We start from the raw sequence: 21,670 nt of genomic DNA, 5'->3' as shown, positions 1-21,670 counted from the left end.
GTGAATGCAAGAGTTTTGGAAAGAGGGGCAAGTATGAAGTCTGTTGGGGATGAGAGAGCTTGGGAAGTGAGTCAGTTGTTGTTCGCTGATGATACAGCGCTGGTGGCTGATTCATGTGAGAAACTGCAGAAGCTGGTGACTGAGTTTGGTAAAGTGTGTGAAAGAAGAAAGTTAAGAGTAAATGTGAATAAGAGCAAGGTTATTAGGTACAGTAGGGTTGAGGGTCAAGTCAATTGGGAGGTGAGTTTGAATGGAGAAAAACTGGAGGAAGTAAAGTGTTTTAGATATCTGGGAGTGGATCTGGCAGCGGATGGAACCATGGAAGCGGAAGTGGATCATAGGATGGGGGAGGGGGCGAAAATTCTGGGAGCCTTGAAGAATGTGTGGAAGTCGAGAACATTATCTCGGAAAGCAAAAATGGGTATGTTTGAAGGAATAGTGGTTCCAACAATGTTGTATGGTTGCGAAGCGTGGGCTATGGATAGAGTGGTGCGCAGGAGGATGGATGTGCTGGAAATGAGATGTTTGAGGACAATGTGTGGTGTGAGGTGGTTTGATCGAGTAAGTAACGTAAGGGTAAGAGAGATGTGTGGAAATAAAAAGAGCGTGGTTGAGAGAGCAGAAGAGGGTGTTTTGAAATGGTTTGGGCACATGGAGAGAATGAGTGAGGAAAGATTGACCAAGAGGATATATGTGTCGGAGGTGGAGGGAACGAGGAGAAGAGGGAGACCAAATTGGAGGTGGAAAGATGGAGTGAAAAAGATTTTGTATGATCGGGGCCTGAACATGCAGGAGGGTGAAAGGAGGGCAAGGAATAGAGTGAATTGGAGCGATGTGGTATACCGGGGTTGACGTGCTGTCAGTGGATTGAATCAGGGCATGTGAAGCGTCTGGGGTAAACCATGGAAAGCTGTGTAGGTGTGTATATTTGCGTGTGTGGACGTATGTATATACATGTGTATGGGGGTGGGTTGGGCCATTTCTTTCGAGTGTTTCCTTGCGCTACCTCGCTAACGCGGGAGACAGCGACAAAGCAAAAAAAAAAAAAAAAAAATATATATATATATATATATATATATGTATATATATATATATATATATATATATATATATATATATATATATATATATATTTTCAGTAAAATACTGGGGGGGGGGGTGTCAGTAATGTATAGTGTAGTTACTGCTAGAAAGACGTTTTCTTTGTGTGGATGGTCGTCCTGCCTGGGGGTGACTTGGTTTGGTTGGTTGTGTTCAGATACACAGGCACACACGAGGGATGGATGTGTGGCGCCTGTTATGTTACATGATACATGGCAGAGGCAGGACGTCAGGGAAAGTAAGAGGCTTATTGATGTTAAAGTAGTTATTGTATTTGAGAAAAAATAAGCTGAACCCACGAAAACCTCACCAAACCTTTATTTCTGTCTGTCTGTTTGTCTGTCTGTCCGTCTGTCTCTCTGTCTGTGCAAACTTAATGGTAAATCTTCTGGTCGACCTCAAGTACTGGTCACAGTGATGATCATGTAGTCAACATAGCATTAACTGTCACCAACCAAACAACGAACGTGACCCCATGTCATACCACAGAGGCGAAGATAATGCTCAATTATTTCAGTTATCATACCTTCTGGTTACTAGGGGAGGATATCATGGGTTAGTCAAGTATGTCACAAGTGTATTACTTACTTGTACATTAATTAACCCCACATTTACCTTGATATACAGAACTCTGATTGTCTTATTTGACCTACTGACCTGTGGTGTGCAGAGCAGGGTAGGAGACGCCCAGGACACTTGACCTGGTTTTGTTTTACAGTTTGGGTCATTACAGGTCCCAGCTGGCCAGGACGGATGTAAGGAGAGTCAGGAAATGATTATTGGCAATTTAGACAATGTATTCAAGTTAATTACTCATATTTGTTTAGATTGGTCATTAAGAAGGCATGAATGATGATATCTCATTCTGGTGTTGCCTAGTGAGTGGGTTGCTGATACCAACCCCAGCCACATTCTTCCTCATACACAACATGAGAACACATAACTCACATCTTTACCGTTTTCTTTAACTGTTTCCTACTGTGCAAACTACAGTTTATCATGACATCCGCAGGTGTTAGGCTACCTTGCTGCCACAAACGTGCACTGGTGTTCGACTTTCCAGATATGATTGGTAAATAGAGGAGAAGCTTCATTTGGCCGCCCTCTCTGTTCCTTCTTTTGGAAAAGTGAAAAAAAAAGGAGGGGAGGATTTTCAGCCCCCACGCTCCCTTCCCCCACAGTCGCCATCTACGTCACGTGGGGAATAAGGTTGAATTGTTTCTCCTGTTCAGTAATAATCGTATTGATGTCCTTCATTTTGTTAAATCATCTTTACTTCATATTTGTTCGGGTTTTGTTTCATTGATCACGTTCATACCAACTTTAGAATCTTTTGTTTCCCTTGTAAGCTGATGCAATCCTCCTTGCTTTTCGTTCATGACCTCTGCATCATCTGCAGACATATTCTAGTAGGAGTCAATACCCTGTGGTAATGTATTGATATATATATCAAGGGTAATAGTCACAGGAGCGAACCATGTGGCACGCCACTGGTTACTTCAACCCATCTGGGAAAGACACATCTACCATCATGCCTCCTTCCTTACCTCACAATGATGTTAATTTGGATGTGTCTGTAATGTTACTGTCCCTCTGAACAATATGTTTTTCTTTATTTTCAGATGTCATCGTCTATGGATGTATGTGTGACTGTCTCAGGAATGTGTGGAATTTACAAAAGAATTAGAATCCTCATCATACCTCCTGACCTGGGAGTCTGGCACTCACATTTTAACGCTCGTTTCATAAAGAATTATACACCATTTTCAGGAAATAAATCAGAATATGAGGAAATTATAAATAATCGATGATTAATTAGTCAATAATAAGATATGCATAATGAACGAGGTAATTATATTATTGTCATCAGTGGTTCAGTTATGAATGCAAACAGTTGTTTACATCTTGCTCTGGTGTCGTGTGTGGTTGTGTCAAGCTTCATGATTGGTCCAGAAAATGAGGGCTCTAAGATACGACTAAGCTGATTGGCTGAAACGTGGGAACAGCTTATGTCTACACAAGAACACCTGGCTTTGTGACAGACTTGTGTGGTGTATATATGTGATGACATTATTGATATAGAGGAAGGTGTGGGCTGAGGCCAGCTGAGCCAGGTGACATGAAGCGGCTGGAGGTGAGACACTGGTACCTGTGTGTCCACATGTAAGTCCACTGATCACAGCCAGGCCTCTCGTGGCCCACCTCATGAAACACCTCTTACCTTCCTCTCATTACCTAATTACTTGTTTGTACTGTAAGGAGGAGAAGGGTGGAGTTTTACACCCATAGGGTTCCATCTCTTGAACATATCACTATAATAGAACGTTGCTAGTGTGTAGGCTGGAGCACTGGTCATGTTGCTACAAGTCATGGCTGGTCCCGGGTGGATGTGACCCAAAATGTAATTTGTTTGGATAAAACTTGATAGTTTGGTGTAGTTTGGCAGTATGGATTTGTATTTGATAGGTGATAGAATTTAATGAAAATGGCACCAATAGATTCCTTATAATGGGTAGAGTTGATATAGTATATGGCAATTTTGTTGTAATATATCAAATTCAGATTTAAAGTTCTTGTAAAGTGTGCAGGGTTTGAAGTAATGGGAGATTGTACAGTAAAAACACTAAAATTGAACCACCGAGAGTTCAAGTAATGCACATGTAACACGCTCGTCCGGCTTTAAGAAATAATTAATATACAGGAGAAATACCTACGACATCCTGCTAATGGCTGAAAAAAAATTCACCGTGTTTGTTCACATTATGTAGAGCGTCATTTAGTTTGTATGTCAGTAGGCAGATCAAATGAAGCTAATGCAACAAGAAAATTAATGTCAGTTCTTGAAATGGCAAATTTTCCGTATTATCTCTACATTTAGGAATAGTACTATGTCAGGGAAATTGACCAGCTGATTAATGTAAATGTTGTCAGGATGCGAGAAAATGAATAGAACCCATGAGTACATGACCTAACCTCCCTACCTGTTGAAACTTAATGTTAAATATTCTGTTCCGACTATACCAGTTGTATCCATGAAAATGCAGTTAACAGAGTAATAAATGTCATGAAACAGACAACCAAGCTGCCATGCGTCGAAATGTTTGAATCTGGCTGATCCAAGCTTTGAAAATATGTTGAGTGATTTGAGATGTTCAAAAAGATAAAGTGATCAAATTAATGCCCATGAGATTGTTTCATGTAGGATCATATTCCTATATGTCAGTAGCCATCTGAACTGTGTGGCTGTTGCCATCTCGAGTGTGGGCTGTTTTGATAAATTTTTCCCTACTCCTCAAAGCTTTAGAAATCTCTACCCTTTCCCACTACTGTACTTGGTGGCTTGTTCCATAAATCTACTACCTTATTCCTGAATCAATATTTACCCACATCCCAATCTATTTTTCTCTAATTTGTAACTGGATATGACAAGAAATAACGGATGCAAATTAGAAAAAAATAGATTCAAGTCAAATGTTGGTATATACCAGTTCAAGAATTGGGTAGTAGATTTATGGAACAAGCTGCCAAGTACAGTAGTGGAAGCTAGGTCTTCAGTTAGCTTTAAATGAAGGTGGGATGTCTGTATGGGTTCAAGTGTATGGTTGTAGGGTGGACAGACTGCAGACCTGCCTAGCATAGGCCAGTAGGCCTCTTGCAGTGCCCTCACTACTTCATGTTCTTAAATAATTATGACCTATCTCTTTTTTTAAAAGACAGGTTTTTCACTTTCTCTGAAATTCAAGAATACTTTTCCTCATCTAATCTTCTTCCCTTTCATTAGATTATATTAAGTTACGCAGTTGTATATCAGGGAAAGTGAGAGGTTAATTAATGTAAAAGTAGCTAATACTTTTGTAAAAAGTCAAGAAAACTTATGAGAACCTTACCTAACCTTTCTGCTCATCAAAACCTAACGTTAGATATGTATTTCATCTTTACCAGATGTATTCACGAAAAGCACTGTCAACACAGAATTAGGCGTCATGAAACAGACAACAAAGGGGATGCCTTTGCAAAATCCCAGTAGGAGTTGAATATTATGTTAAATTATTTCTCCTAATGTTTTGGTTACTAAGGAAAGGTATAGGTTCTGTTGATATCTTACAAGTTTATTACCTACTTTTACATTAATTAATGCCACATTTTTCTTTATCTTGTTATTTAGCCAATTTACTCTAGATGTGCTGTCCATGATATGGGATACCTCTAGCAGTTGACTGTGATTTTTGTTCTGTATACAGTTTGGGGCATTTAAAAATCTTGGGCAAAATTAACAGTGGGTTAGTGAGGCAGGAAATGATTACTGGTAATTTAGACATTGCTCATCCATTACCCTTAATTATTGAACTTGGTCTTTAACTAGTAAAATGGCATGATGGATAGAGTATTATTTTTGTGCTGACCAGGAATCAAGGGAAATGTATGTGAATGATGTATATAGAACATAGACCATTGGATATTATGACATGAAACATAGTGAGATGTGTATGTATTATGGTATAAGAATACATTTTATTGCTGGCAGTGTTGCAACATGAACATTTAATTACCTGATAAGCGCACCACACGTATGTGAAAAGTTTTTACCAATTATGTGAGGCATGTGTACAAGTAGGAAGAGAGGAGAGTGATTCACAGTAAATGTTGGTCTGCAGCAGGGGTGTGTGATGTCCCCATGGTTGTTTAATTGTTTGTGGATGGGGTGGTTAGGGAGGTAAATGCAAGAGTTTTGGAGATGGGCGAGTTTACTGTCTGTTGGGGACGAGAGGGCCTGGGAAGTGATTTGGTTGTTTTTTGCCAATGATACAGCTCTAGTGGCTGATTCGAGTGAGAAACTGCAGAAGTTGGTGACAGTTTGGAAAAGTGTGTGAAAGGAGAAAGTTGAGAGTAAATGTGAATAAGAGCAAGGTTATTAGGCTCAGTAGGGTTGAGGGACAAGTTAATTGGGATGTAAATTTGATTGGAAAAAAGATTGGAGGAAGTGAAGTGTTTTAGATATCTGGGAGTGGACTTAGCAGTGAATGGAACTATGGAAGCGGAATGAGTCACAGGGTGAGGGGGTGGGGTGAACATTCTGGGAGCAAAAAAGAATGTGTGGAAGGAGAGAACGTGTCTTGGAGAGCAAAAATGGGTAGGTATGAAGGAACAGTACTTCCAACAGTGTTATATGGTTGCGAGGCATGGGCTATAGATAGGGTTGTATGGAGGAGGGTGGATGTGATGGAAATGAAATGTTTTAGGACAATATGTGGTGAGGTGGTTTGATTGTGTAAGAGAGATGTGTGGAAATATAAAGAGTTGAGTTGAGAGAGCAGTAGAGGGTGTGTTGAAATGGTTTGAACATATGGAGAGAATGAGTGAGGAAAGATTGACAAAGAGGATAAATGTGTCAGAGGTGGAAGGAACAAGGAGAAATTGAGACCAAATTGGAGGTTGAAGGATGGAGTGAAAAAGATTTTGAGCAATCAGGGATTGAACGTACTGGAGGGTGAGAGGCATGCAAGGAATAGAGTGAATTGAACGATGTGGTATACCAGGGTTGACGTGCTGTCAATGAACTGAATCAGGGCATGTGAAGCGTTTGGGGTTTCAGGATTGATATGTTACTATGATAGAGCAGTTATGACAGGTTTACATGAAAGGGAAGCAGTTGAACTAGTTATAGTGATAATGAACTAGAGATTTTGATTATCAATATTTTTGCAGGGCATAGGTTGCTAGTGGATTATGCATTATAGACCAGCCTTTATGCTTAGTTCATAACCTGATGTTCCTCTCAGTTGTGGAAATAGACTCATTGACATTTATTGGTCTTATGTATGGAATGCATATATAGATTTAGACACTAAACATATGCAGAATATATATGTAAATGATTTATATTTCTCTTCCCAGATTGTGTAGTTTCATAATACAGTTTAGTTCTGGTAATTAATTAAAGAGCTTACTTGAAATTATACATAATGAAAGATAACCATGTTTGATAATCATTTGTTTCTTTACAGGGATTATGATCAGAAGAAGTTACCTTGTGAGATGACAATTGATCTTGTCCAGGTTGTCCTCAGAACAGCTGTGAATATTATGTTTGGAGAGGCAAGTCCTTACTAGGAAACTTATAGAAACAGTGGTGTGTCTGACAAATCTTTGGTGCTTTTTGTTAATTTCAGCAAGTAGTAATGTTTAAGGAATTGAACTGTTTTGCATATACAGTAATAATGTATATACAGTTCAAACAAAACTTAAACATTCTAGTTTATTTGATTAAAAAGTTAATAGTATTCCTCAGTCATATATTGGCATGTAGCATACTTTGAATATATGAATAATTTTCTATTAATGAAAATATATGTCTGTTTGTATCTTGTGTCACAAACACATTTACTTCACCCTCACTATATCGTTGCGTCCATTGCTGGGTTATCTTTACTTCCATATCTCTTCAGTTGTATATTCCAGTTGTGATTTTCTGTTTTCAAGTTTGATCATTTTATCTTGTCCAGTGTCCTTTATACCATTCAGTTCTCTGTATTTTTGCTCCATTTTTTTTATAATTATTACCATACATCCATCTCAGCTATATTTTCATCATTTTCTTTCATTACATTTCTGATGTCCATACTAGTCACCTTTGTCATTTATGTTATAATTCTTTCTTATTCAGTTATCCTGATAGCATTATATTCTAGATAGTATTCCACTGATGTTCCTTACTGTTGTGACCAGTGTCCTGATATTCTTGATCTATTTTTCACCTCTAATCCTTTGTGCTGTACTACACAATCTCACCCCCAAGTGGTTCATCTCACCATCTTTTGTAAATGTATTTTAACAGCACCTCCCCCTCCAACAGCCTTTTCTAAGCATAAATATTTGCACCAAAATAAAGCTGACTGGAATAATGTATGAAAAAACTTTCATTGACTGCCTCTTGTCTAGTGATTCTTCTATCTGTGCTAAATGCATGACAGAGGTTATTGTTGTTGGAATGGAAGCATATACCCTCTCCTCTTGCAAGGCTGCCACTTCTTCCAATTCATGGTTCAACTGCTTTTATTTTGAATCCATTCAGGAAAGGGATCAGGCATCAGGCTTAGAAAGCTCTCCTTCCTCTGACTCCCATTCAGCATTTATCTGCACATAATCATTAGAAGTATGTAATCCACAAGGCAAAGTGTTCCTTTATTCAAAAGAAGTGCAATAACCTTTCCTCTTCATCCACTGTTAGGTATCTCTGGTCTTTAGCTGAAGGCCTTGCTGATAACTTAAGTCACTCTACCTTTCCTTCACTTTTCTGCTCTGACACTGCTGTAGCAGTCTCTCATTTACAAAAAATCTCTCTGGTTCTCATTTCTCCTCTAACTCTACCTTGGATGACTAACATCCTTCACCCTTTGATACTCCTTTTACAGATCATATTCCCTTTCCTGTGATCTCTTTCTGAACTATCCAAAAAGCATTTCTGTCTTTGAAAGAGTGTACCTTGTGCTTGTTTGTGTGTTCTATTTCTTTTTAAAAAGAACTTTTCCTTCTTGGAAGCTTAGATTGGTACATCCCATCCCCAAGAAGGGTGACCATTCAAACCCCTGATGCTTTGACTTCTGCTATTTCCAAAGTCTTTGAATCCCTGTTCAACTACTGTATCCTCAGACATCTTGAATCTCACAGTCATCTCTCTGATCATCTGTATGGCATTTGTAAGGTGATATCCTTTCCTATCTTACTAATGTCTAGTCATCATCTCTTAAGGATTTTGGAGAATCCGCTGTAGATGCCCTTGATATATCCAAAGGTTTTGACGGTTTGGCTTTGGGATCTCATCTCTAAGTTCCCCTCATTTAGCTTCCCTCTCTCACTTTGCTCCCTCATATCTAGCTTATTCTCTCTGGTCACTTTATATCCATGGTAGTTGATGGATCAGCCTCTCCCCTTTCTCCATCAGCAGTGGTGTCCCTCAGGTTTCTTTTCTTCACTTTTTCTTCTTTTTGTTATTGATTTCCTTCTACAAATATCCAAATGCACTCATATGCTGGCTGCTCAATGCTGCATTCCTCCACATCCTTCAGATTTGTTCCTTCTCACTCGATATGTATCCCTTCTCGACACAACTTCTTCAATAAACTCAGACATGGACATTATATCTCAGTGGGGTAAATGAAATCTGGTTGAATTTAATGCTTTCAGGACCCAGTTCCTGCCCATCTCTTACTTGAAGATTCCTCACAATTTTCCTCTCTCCTTTGATAGATTTGTAATTCCAACACTTGACTTAAATGAACATACTTGGTATTACTGTGACATCCATTCTATCCTGGAAATCTCACATTATGGAAATAGATAAGTCTGCTTCTTAAGAAACTGGGAGTCCTGTTTAGACATCAAATTTCTTCTCCAAACAGTTGCTCTGTGTATACAAGGGATTGATTCATTCTTTAATGGAGCACTGCTCTCACATTTGGGTTGGTTCTAGCTCTACCTCCTTACTTGACAGAGTTAAGTAGAAAGCAGTCTGACTTAACAACTTTCCCAGGCTAACCTCAAAACTTGACCTGCTTTCCCTGCTCTGTAAGTTGGTTCACATTCTTTTTTCTTCGGCTGTTACATTGATTTTTGGTCCCAAGAGCTGGCTGCTTGTGTGCCCCATCACTAGGCAGACCACACAATACTCGATAAGCTGCTGCATCACACAATTACTTTGTGGCCATTGGCAACTCATGGGTGGGCCAGTTTGATAATTGTTTCTTTCCCTACACCTTGAAGCTTTTGAACTCTACCCTTGCATTTCTTTCCTGACAACTATGACTTGGCACTAACAAAAGACAGTTTTCACTTCCTCAAAAATTTGCAAATGCCTCTCCTCATTTCTTCTTTTTCTCTTTCATTAACCAATTTATAATTCGGTTAAAGCCCAGCTTTGATGTGGACTTTTATCCATGACAGGAGCCTCCATCATAGAAAAAGAAAAAATATCAATTCATCTCCCTCTAGGTGTTCTCTCATCCCTAATCCATTTTACCCTAATGTCTGCACTAAGTTATCATGTCAAATTTTTTTAGATCTCTGTCATTATTTTTCACTTCCATGCTTCTTTGACTCCTCATGACGTACTAATCTCAGTTGATCCCATAAGCTCCATGGACTTCTGTAACAGCAGTCCCAGCTAAGCAAGATGATCCCAGTGACTTATGGCCCTGTTTGTCTTACACATTCAGTCACCTTTCAGGAAAATGTTAAGTTTTGGGAACATTGTCCATGTTTTATTACATTGATTGAAAATATGAAACATGTATGATATAATGTTATGGTAGTATGTGTGTAAGGGAGCTGTGGAGGTGTGTGAAAAAGTGTAAGGAAGTGAGCTGAAAACTGATGTGTGTAGAATTAAAGTGGATTGCAAGAGATGAGTCATTAGTGGTACTCATATATCCAGCCATGGAAAGGAATATCATGAGAGGCAAGTGTTTGGGGAGCAACTGAGTGAGTGAGTCAGTGTTTTTGATGAAAGAAATCGGGTGTTAGTAATGGGCGATTTGAATGCAAAGTTGAGTAATGTTGCAGTTGGGGGTATAACGGGGGCATGGGGTATGCAGGAGAGTGAATGAAAATGGTGAATAGCTTTTGAAGTTGTGTTTTGAAAAGGGGTGGTGATGGGAATACCTTGTATAAAAAGAGGGAGATACAGAAATATACATATTTGAATAGGAAAGATGGTCAGCAGGCATTTTTGGATTACATGCAAATTGATAGGCCTGCAAAAGAGGGGCTATTGGATGTGAATGTTTTGAGAAGGGCAGCAGGTGGGATGTCTGATCATTACATTGTGAGGATTTATATAGGATTTCAGAAAGGAGGATACCCTGAGGTGCGAAGAGAATGGTGAAAGTAAATGTGCTTGGAAAAGAGACTTGTGTGAAAGAATAATAGAATAGATTGAGTGTAGAATGGTAAAATGTGAGAGTAAATAAAGCTAGAGGAGTAGATGAGGAATGGGAGATGTCTAGGGAAACATTGCTGCCATATGCGAGAGAAGTGTGTGGCATGTGCAAGGTGGGAGGTGGGCAGGTTACATTGGATTGGTAAGTGGTGGGATGTTGAGTAAGGTTGCTTGTTAAAGAGAAAAGAGTGGTATATCGACAGTACTTACAGGGAAGGAGTGCAAATGTTTGGGAGATGTGTAAGAAAGAGTGGAAGTAAGTCAACAGGAAGGTGCAAGGGTTGAAAAAGAGGGCAAATGAGAGATGGGATGAATGATTATCAGTGAACTCCAGGATGAATAAGATGTTTTGGAAGGAGGTTAATTGTATGCAGAAAAAAACAAAAGAATTAATGAGAACACAACACAAGGGGGTAATTGGAGAAATGGTAACAGGTAGTGATGAAATGAGTGGAAGATGGAGTAATACTTTGAAGAACTGTTGAATGTGATTGATGATACGATGGCAGATGTAGGGTATTTGGTTGGTTTGGTATGTAATGTGAGAGAATCATGGAGAGTGGTTTGGTGTAAAGAGAAGAGGTGGTACAGGCCTTGTGTAAGGTATAATGCGGCAAAGTGGCTGTAGTGGATGGTATTTCAGTTGAATTTCTGAAAAAGAGGATGTTTTATTGATTAGTTAAGTACAGTTTTATTGGATGTATGGATCATAATGAGGTGCCAGAGGATTGGCTGAGTGCATGTATAGTGCCACTGTATAAATGAATGGGAGACGAAAGTGAGTGTTTAAACTGCAGACATAAGTTTGTTGAGTGTACCTGGTAAGTTATATGGGAAGGTGGTGATTGAGACAGTGGAGGCATGTACAGAGCAACATATTAGGAGGAAACAATGTGGTGTCAGAAGTGGGAGAGAATTTGTGGATCAGGTGTTTGGTTTAAAGAATGCTTGTGAGAAATACTTAGAGAAACAGAAGGATGAGAAATACTCAGAGAAACAGAAGGATTTGTTTATGGCATTAATGGATCTGGAGAAAGCTTATGATAGGATTGACAGAGATGCCTCGTGAAAGGTTTTAGAAATAAATGGATGGGAGCAAAACTGCTAGAAACAGTGAGAATTTTTTATCAAGGGTGTAAGGCATTTGTATGGTTAGGAAGAGAAAGGAGAGTGAGTGGTACAAGATTGGTATGTGGCAAGGGTGTGTAATGTCACCACGGTTGTTTGATTTGTTTATGGGTGTGGTGGTGTGAGAACTAAGTGTAAGAATCTTAGAGGGAGGGGTGAGTATGCAGTCTGTAGGGAATGATGGGGCCTGGGAAAGGAGTCAGTTGTTGTTTACTGACAACACAGCACTTGTAGCATATTCAAGTGAGAAATCACAGAAGTTGGTGACTGAGGTTAAGATGTTGACTGAGTTTGGAGAGTGTGTGAAAGGAGGAAGTTGAGAGTAAATGTGAATAAAAGCAAAGTTATTCTGTTTAGCAGGGAAGAGCAACAATTTAGTTTGGCTGTATGATTGGATGAAAAAGAGTTGGGGGAAACAAAGTGTTTTTTTAGATACCTGTGAGTGGACATGGCAGCAAATGGAACCATGATAGCAGAAGTGAGTTGTAGGATGGGTGAGGGGTTGAAGTTTCTGGGAGCATTGTAGAATCTGTAGAAAAGAGGCCAGTATCAGGGAGGGCAAAAATGGGTATGTTTGAAGGTATTGTAGTACCAACAATGTTGTATGGATGCAAGGCATGGGTCATAGATGAGGATGTGTGGAGGAGTGTGTAATTGTTGAAAATGAAAAGTTTGAGGACAGTATGTGATATGAGGTGGTTTGATTGAGTTAATGATAAAATGGTAAGAGAAAAAAAGGTGTGTCAATAAAAAGAGTGTGGTTGAGAGAGCTGAAGGGGATGTGATGAAATGGTTTGGACTTCATTAACTGATTTACTTGGTTTGTTACAGACATCATCAAGTTTGCCATTGGATATCCTTAAATTTGATGCTAAACAAAGACAAGTGATCTTGAGAGTTCCCAGTAGCAACTATGCTAAAGTCAGAGCAGCTCTAACAGTTTGTCCATCAATGAGAGTGGCTGGTGTTAACATTCCAGTAGTTTATACTGTTCAGCATGCATCATCGTGTTTGCTTTCTCTAGCAGGGCCAGAGAGATCAATAGCTTGATGTGAGTAATGGTATTTGTGCAAAACTTATCTTGCTATTTCCATAAACATGTGTATACAGAGTTTTTCTTTATATTCATAGGTCTAAGAATAAGTATTTATCTGAAAAAGTTGATATTTCTGTAAGAATTATTTCAAATTCAGCTGACACTGTTTTAAAGTTACTACATTGTTAATGAGGATTGTCCAAAATCTGCCTATTTAATGATAAAGTGTCTCGTGTTTAAAATGAATCATATTAGTTTATTTAACTTCATTCTATCTATCTATCCATATCTCTGACAACCATTTCCTCTAGGAACTCCCAACAAGGGGGGTGGCCATGGCAGAAGAGTTTCCACTTATCCCTTTCCTTACATGCTTCCCTCGCATACACCATTCCACACATTCTTCCTCCAATTCTCTCCCATCTAGTACTCTTCCATTCTTATTTCCTCAAGTCATAGGTGGTCTTCCTCTCACAATGACACCTTTAACTGTACTCTCATACACTCTTCTTTTAAACTCCCTGTCTTGCACTCTTTCCACATTACCAAACCACCTCTAAGTATTACGTTTCACCCACTCTACCACTCCATAATTCATTCCCTTTGCATTTGTTGCCATACTAAATCTTTCATAGTCACCTTCATACTTTATTTGCTCCATCTAGTCATACCATAAGCTACTCTCAAATAGCTGATTTCCAGAGACTGTGTTCATGACCTCTGTGACTCATCTCGTGTCCATGTTTTGGCTGCATGGGTCAGGGTCAGAATGATTATGCATCCCTTAATCCTTTCTTCACTTCCATGATACATCTCTACCCTTTATTATTCCTTTAGGGGACCAAGTGACACTACCCTGTACTGCTTTTTCCCTTATCTCTCCTTCCATATCACCAAACTTACCCAAGATTACTCCTAAATACTTAAATTCTGTCACATCTACTGTTCTTTCTCCCTCTATGTCAGTAACACAGTTTAGTAAACTTTCCTTTCTCACTCAGTAGAGCTTTCAAAATTTATGCTTTTACTCTTGTTTCCTTTCAGACACCCTTACTTAACTTCTTGCATATGCCTTCAATCACTTATGCTAACCTATATCATAAACCACATCCATCTGCAACTCCTCTTCACTCTCAGCAAATATCACAATATCATCTACAAACAGGCTTGTTACTAGCCACCATACAACTCCGCTACACTCCATCTCTACACCCCCTATCCTTAGTTTTGCTTTCATCTCTCGTATCATTCCATCCATATATATGTTAAAAAGCCACAGTGACATCACTTAGCACTGCCTTACAGCATCATGTATACTGAAACTTTTTTCTCAATTCTTCACCCACTCATACAGATGCATTTGCTCCTCTACAGAAGGCTTTTACAGCATCAAACAGTATTCCCCCTACCCCATATATCCTTAACACATCCCATAAAATGTTCCACTCGACTGTGTCCTACACTTTTTTCAGATCCATAAAAGTTGCATACAGCCTCTTACCTTTTGCTAGATACTTTTTCTTAGACGTTCTCACTGCAAAAATCTCATCCACACATCCCTGCCTATCTTAAAACCTCCTTGCTCCCCACTTAATCTGCATTCAGTCACTTCTTTCACTTTATCAATTAACATTCTTTCATATGCATGCATTTCCTGGTATACGTAGCAGACTTATTCCCCTATGATTACTACATTCATCCTTAGCACCTCTTCCTTTGTCTGACGGATCATTGATAGCTTTCACCAAACCCTCAGGCACAACCTTCTGCTTTCAAGCTAAATTACATATCAAACGCATTGACTCTTATCACATTTTCTCCTTCATACTTCAGCATTTCAGCCTTAGTACCATCCACTCCAAGTGCCTTTCTTACATTCAACCTCATTATGAGCTTCTTTTACCTCCCTTTTTGCTATAGACCCCTGCATTTGTATCTTTTTCCTTTTATCCTTTAAACCCATGCATGTAACATCTGTTGCCTCACCTTATTTGACATTCATCAGTTCAGAATACTCTTTCCACCTTCCTTTCACTTACTCCTCATGATTCAGTAACTCTCCTTCCTTAATTCTCACTTTTGCATTTCCATTAATGTCCATCTCTTTTCTTTTGTGCCTCCAGACTATACAATTCATTATTTTTATCAAATATTTCTCTCAATTTCTTCCAGATTTTCATCTCTTTTGCTTTCCTCTATCAGCTTCTTAACATTCCACTTATACATCGTACATTCTTTCCTTCTTTGCTGAACTTCGTTCTCTGCAACAGCATTTCTAATCTCATCCATCCACCATGTGTTTCCTCTTTTTTTCTGTATCTCACAACCTTGTATCCAATTATTAATTCTACTACCTTTAACAGTCTTCCTGGAAACATTTTAAACACTTCATTCATAAATGACTGCATCTTTTCATTTACTGCATTTTCATCTAAACTTCCTCTCACCCTTTCTGCCTTTCCATCTCTTTTACCTCTCTTCTTCCTTCCATCATACCTCCACTTTTCCCTGATCCTCACTTTCACAAAAACTGCAAAATAGTTAGAATCTCCAAAGAATCTTCTCACAACTGTAGCATCAAGCACAACCTTAATCACCTTTTCGTCCACCGCCACATAATAAGTCAAACCCTTTTGTTCATTTCTTCCATCATTTCTCATCCATGTTTATATGTAGATCATCTTGTGCTAAGAAAAGTTTTTTCAAGGAAGATGATTCAGCATAAACATCCTCAAGATGACTTTTATTCTCATTTACTGGAGGATTCCTCATTTACCTACTGTCTCACCAATTTCATCACATCCCACCTTTGCATTTGTATTACTCATTACAACCACCTTCCTTTCTTTCTTAAACCCATATATACAATCATTCAAATTTCTCCAGAGACACTCCATTTCATCCTTACCTTGCACTGTCTTCATATGCACATGCTCTTATACACATACGTATGTATACTTCACCGTTCCAATCTTTCCTTTCACCCACACTGTTCTTGATCCATACCCTCCTTCCATGCCCTCCCACAACATGCATTCATCATTTCCATTTTCACTTCATACATTCTGCCCAAGGCTATGAGTTTCCCCAATCCCAGCACATTCAGACTATAACTTTTAAAATTTTCTACAAGGTCCATCCTTTTACTCTCACCAGTTATTCCATTAACTGCTTTTAGTCAGCCATTTTCTATATACACAGGGCATTACTAATGTTTTGTAAGCCCTTTATATGAGTACCATCTATCGAAGTTGACCCAGTAACTGTGTTCACTCAACTAATTCGTACAAATTTTCTCAGATCACACTGAAGAATTTGACTTCTTTCCTGGAAAAGATCAGTACTACAACAGTCTGGTGCCTAAATGAATTATGTCATCCAGGTAGGTTTTTAGAAAGAAATAAGGTTGCAAAAAAGAGAAAAACAGAATATAGCTGGATATAAGTTGATGTTGAAATTTAGATTGTCAAAGACTTTGTAGGACTGCCATGTGTTGTAGGTCAAAGAAATGAACCATCATTAAAAGAATGGTGCTCTCAGGAAGGACTTTTTTTCACCTTGCATTCTTTTTCATCTCAAATGATAGAGCTGTGATAGATGACCAATGTCTGTTGATATATGTTCATTCATCATAAGATTCTCAAGATGTTCTTTAGTATAATGATACTTATGTACTCCCTGCATGTCTTAGAAGGCAACTAAAAGGGGTAGGAGATGGGAGCTGGAAATCCTCCTCTCCAATTTTTACTTTTCAAAAGAAGGAACAGAGAAGGGTGCCAAGTGAGGATTTTTCCTCTAAAGCTTGGTCCTTTGTTCTTGATGCTTCCTTACTAATGTGGGAAATGGTGAACATGTATGAAAAATAAAGAACAATCGGCCCTTCATTTTGAAATTTTTTTCAAGTTTAAAACTTGCTTTGCATTTAGGATTCTTAGGTACAATATTGTATTTCAACTATAGCTTAGTAATGTTTGGTTAGATTCTTTTCAAATTTAAACTGTATTTTCATTGTCTTTTATAACTGAAAATGAAAGTAAATTGAATACTGGAGGTATTCTTTGATAAAGAGGTTGATAATGCATAGAGAATATTTTTATGGAGGTGTGAATGAGCAACTATGTATGAAAAAGTTTTGCAGTTGTTCTCTTGCTGTATAGTGGGTAGGTAATGACACTTTTGTTATACTCAGCTATACAGACATGTACACATAACATTAGTCTGTTAAACAAATTTAGCCAACCAAAATATTGTTTATTGCATCAATACTTTGGAATAGAAAATTCAAAGATAAACCATTATATGTCAAGGACAAAGTGTACTGAGTTATGAAACTCTTCCCTCCTTTTTTCCAAACTGATCATCCTATGACTGATTTCAGCTAAAACCTCACTCTTTTGGGGAATGAGGCAGGTAGGGAAAAAGGCAGAGTAGGGCAGCTTGAGATCAATTCCTAGATAGAAGCAGGGAACAAGGTAGGTACTGAATAGGGTAGGACAGCTCAAACTGAGGATGTGGACCAAGTTCAGTAAGATGGGCTCCCCATTGCCAAAGCTGCACACACACATACCAGTGAGAAAAAATCTGTCATACATCAAAATATTCTATGTTGATGCACAGAATATATGTAACAAATTTCCAGAGTTAGATACATGTGTAGTGAAAGAAAATTTTGATATTATTGGAAGTTTGGAATTTTGGTTAGATATTGTAAATAGATATGACCTTGCCAAATACCAAATATGTGATTCCTGGGTACAGTCTATTCAACAGTGACAGGGGAAATATAGTAAGCAGTGGAGTCTTGCTCAATAAAACTCATCTTAATCCCAGGCTGGAAAATGTAGCTGTTGATAAAATCAATTCCTTTTTTGTATAAATGAAAGTCTAGTTTCATAAGAACGTATCAGTAACATTAGTTTATTGGCCCCAAGCATAGACACCAGAGGTAAACGAAAGACTTTGATCAAACTGTGGAAATTTATAAAGAACACGATTCAATCGTAGTGGGAGATTTTACCATATCGTTATCCAAGTGGGGAGAGTCCCTTTTCAATAGCTGAGGGTTTGGGCTGCACTTAAATTTGGTTGATAGTGCCCAAATACATTTAGTTGAGAAAACCTGTGACAAGAACATATTAGATTAAGTTCTAGCTGCAAATGAGTATCTCATTAACAATGTTGAAATTGGAGAAGTGTTTGGTCTTAGTAATCACTTGCAAATTATTTTTGGGTCAACTTTCAATATTGCCTGTAACACTGGTCAGTGTGAGTCACAAAAAACTACTAGAGTTTATACATGCAGATTCTGAAAATCTTCACATTTTCTTTTGACAGGCAAATCTGGGATGACAATATTTAATGTTAATGATATGGACATAACTTGGGAAAGCTTCAGTAAAATTTTCAAATTTATGGAAGGAATACGTTTCAGCATGTAGAAGATGGTCTTTTTCTGAAGTACAGCTGAAGTGTTGGGACGATGATGTAAAGAATTGTTTGTTGTCTAAGAAAATAGCACATGAAGCTGGGAATTAAATCTGCAAATGAACTTGAACATCAACAGCTTCAAACTGACATAGACAAGCTGATGGACTGGGCTAGTATGTGGCAAATGAATTTTGATATTGATAAGTGCAAAGTTGTACATATAGATAGTAAAAATGAAAAAGCAAACTGCATTATGAATTCTTTTGAACTGTCCAAGGTATATGAGGAAAAAGACTTAGGCATGATAATCTCTGATGACTTAAAACCAAGAAAGTAGTGCTCAGAAGCAGAGAAAAGAGCGAACAAATTTCTTGGATTCATGGGTAGGGCCATTGAATTTTAGTCCAGGGAAATCATCCTTACTGTTAACAGTTTGTTGGTTTGTTCCCAACTAGAATATTGTGTTCAGCTGTGATCATCCTATCTTAAAAAGACAAGACAAAATGAGGAAGGATGCATTTTCAAGCTACTAAGATGATTCCTGAGCTGAGAAGCAAATCTTGTATGAGCTAATTAAACAACTTTAATCTATTGAGCTTAGGAAAGATGAAGTTATCATGTACAAGTATTAAAAATGATCAAAGGCTTTGATGATCTTGATTTATCAAACTACTTCAGGCTTGATTTGTTTGGCTTCACTCATAGTAATGGGTACAAACTCATGGGCAAACATTTTACCTCAAATGAGGCAAAGTACTTTTTCCTTAATGGGAATGATTTGCTGGTAAGAGTGACTGAAAGCAGCATGTTAGAGTAGATGGTGATTATTTCTCTTCAAGTCCATGACTAACATTATTTTCACCCCTGTAGTCATTTAGTTTGCAGGTATTCTCTTTGAATTATCTGTAAGCCTCTTAACTTTTACCACACTAATCTGTGAGTTTCTGATATCTTCCACTGTTCCAAACAGCCTTGAATGTACCCAATGATATGTTGCTGTTTGAATTCCTTTGTATTCTTTTGTTTAAAAAACTCAGAGACTAATAAGCAAATTTGCCCGGAGAAACCAAGAGACTTGTATGTCAAAGTGAATGTCAGTATGAAGTGGATGTTGCTGAAAGTAGCAAAAGAAACCCAAAGGAGTTTTATGATTATGTTAGAAGCGAGAGTCATTATGCAATCAGTTGGACCATTGATTTCAAAAAATGTTAACTTGGATCAGGGCAACGTAGACATAGTAAAGTTTTAAAATAATTTTTTGTGAATCTGTATTTACAGTCGAAGACACAACTCATGTCCCGAATCCATTTTCATTGCTAAGAGGGGAAAATGTTTTACGATCTATCTACACGAGTTGAAGAGGTACTATCAGCACTAAATGGAATGAAATGAAATGAAAGGACAGGCACAGTTAAGTCTTATCCAAGCATAGTGAAAGAAGCAGAAAATGAGATAGTTAAACTCTTTACTGTTCTACTCAGTAAGTCGCATGCTATGAGGAAAAAAGCTCTAGAGAGATGGAAACCTGCTGATCTAATACTAATTTCAAAAAGTAATAATTCATTTGCTCAGAAATTATCATCCATTTAGCTTAATGTACATTGTTAGTAGATTTATGGAAAGTATCATTCAAGATAAGATTGTAAGCCTTTTAGAGGACCAATACTTGATAAACAATTCCCAGTGTGGTTTTCAATGGAATTGTTTTTATCTAACAAATCTGCTAGATATTTTTAGGATATAATTAATAATGAAAGTAAAACATCTAATGTTATCAGTTTAGATTTTCAAAAACATTTGATACAGTTCCTCATCAGAGGACATTAATGAAAGTTAATTCACATGGTATAGATGGGGTTGTACTTCCATGGGTAGCAAATTGGTTGACTAGCCATAACCACAGAGTTGTGATTAATGGTAAAGCCTCAGAATAGTTAGATGTAATAAGTGGCGTGCCACAATGATCAGTCTTAGGACTGGTCCATCTCATTTATGTTTAAGATATTGATAATGGGTTGCATTATAAGAACTTGAATTCATAGATGATACTAAGTTGGAAAGGAAATCTACAATAAAAATTGAACATCTGCAGCTGTAGACAGATATAGACAAACTGATGGGCTAGATTCACAGGTTGCAAATGAACTTTAGTGTTGATAAGAGCAAAATTTTACATATAAGTAGGGAACTTAAAAAGCAAGCTGCTGTATGAATTTTCTTGAACTACGAAATGGTAAAGAAATAAAAAGACTTGGGTGTAATAGTCTCTGATGACCTAAAGTTATTAGCAATGCACAGAAGCAGTTGAAAGTGCAAACAAAATTCTAGGATTCATAGTTAAGGCTATCAAATTTAAGTTCATGGAAATTATCCTCATTCTTTACAAGCCACTAGTACAACCCAAAACTGAATATTGTTAAATTTTAGTTACCCAACTTAAAAAAAAGACAATGGAAAGAGTATAGAGGTAAGCTAACAAGATGATTCCTGCAATAAGAAATAGATCCAATGAGAACCAACTAAGTGACTTAAATCTGTTTAGCATAAAAAAGAAAAGTTGAAGAGGTGATTTAATACAAGTATTCAAAATTGTGAAAGGCTTTGATAATGTTGACATGACAAGGCACTTAAGGATAGATTCATCTGTTTTTACTCATAATGATTACAAACTCATGGACAAATATTTTGCCTTGAATGAGGAGGAATACTTTTTCTTCAAGAGAATTGTTAACATATGGAATGATTAACAATTAGAGTGGTTTAAAGCATTACCACAATATGTTTGAGAATAACTGATGGATACTTTTTCTGAAATAAACAACTTACATCAGTTAGTTACCTAAAAAGTGTACAGTATTTTTCTTTTTGTATATCTGTATGTCTTTCTACTCTTACCACTCTGGTTCTTTTTTTAAGAGTTTCAGATTTCTTCTATAACAAACCACCTCAAAGGACTCATTGTCCTATTGTTTGAAGTCCTTTGTGTATCTGTATTCTTTTGTACACTGGATGATTCCACATTTCATCCCCCAAATCTCCTCCTG

The 21,670-nt window shown here is 37.7% G+C and overlaps 1 protein-coding gene across 1 annotated transcript; it reads left to right on the top strand.

Moving 5' to 3' along the window:
* The first annotated feature begins 3,025 nt into the window (after nt 1-3,025).
* Nucleotides 3,026-16,738, top strand: LOC139749632 (ribonuclease P protein subunit p14-like). Its single transcript, XM_071663778.1, has 4 exons — nt 3,026-3,264; nt 7,107-7,197; nt 12,995-13,214; nt 16,500-16,738. Exons 1-3 carry the CDS (start codon nt 3,221-3,223, stop codon nt 13,211-13,213), a joined length of 354 nt encoding a protein of 117 aa, XP_071519879.1. The 5' UTR covers nt 3,026-3,220; the 3' UTR covers nt 13,214; nt 16,500-16,738.
* Nucleotides 16,739-21,670: the final 4,932 nt, after the last annotated feature.

Source organism: Panulirus ornatus, chromosome 7 (assembly GCF_036320965.1).
Source record: "Panulirus ornatus isolate Po-2019 chromosome 7, ASM3632096v1, whole genome shotgun sequence".
NCBI classification, from domain to species: Eukaryota; Metazoa; Arthropoda; class Malacostraca; order Decapoda; family Palinuridae; genus Panulirus; species Panulirus ornatus.
Note: the sequence above shows the minus strand (reverse complement) of the source record. Positions and strands in the feature narration are given on the sequence as shown.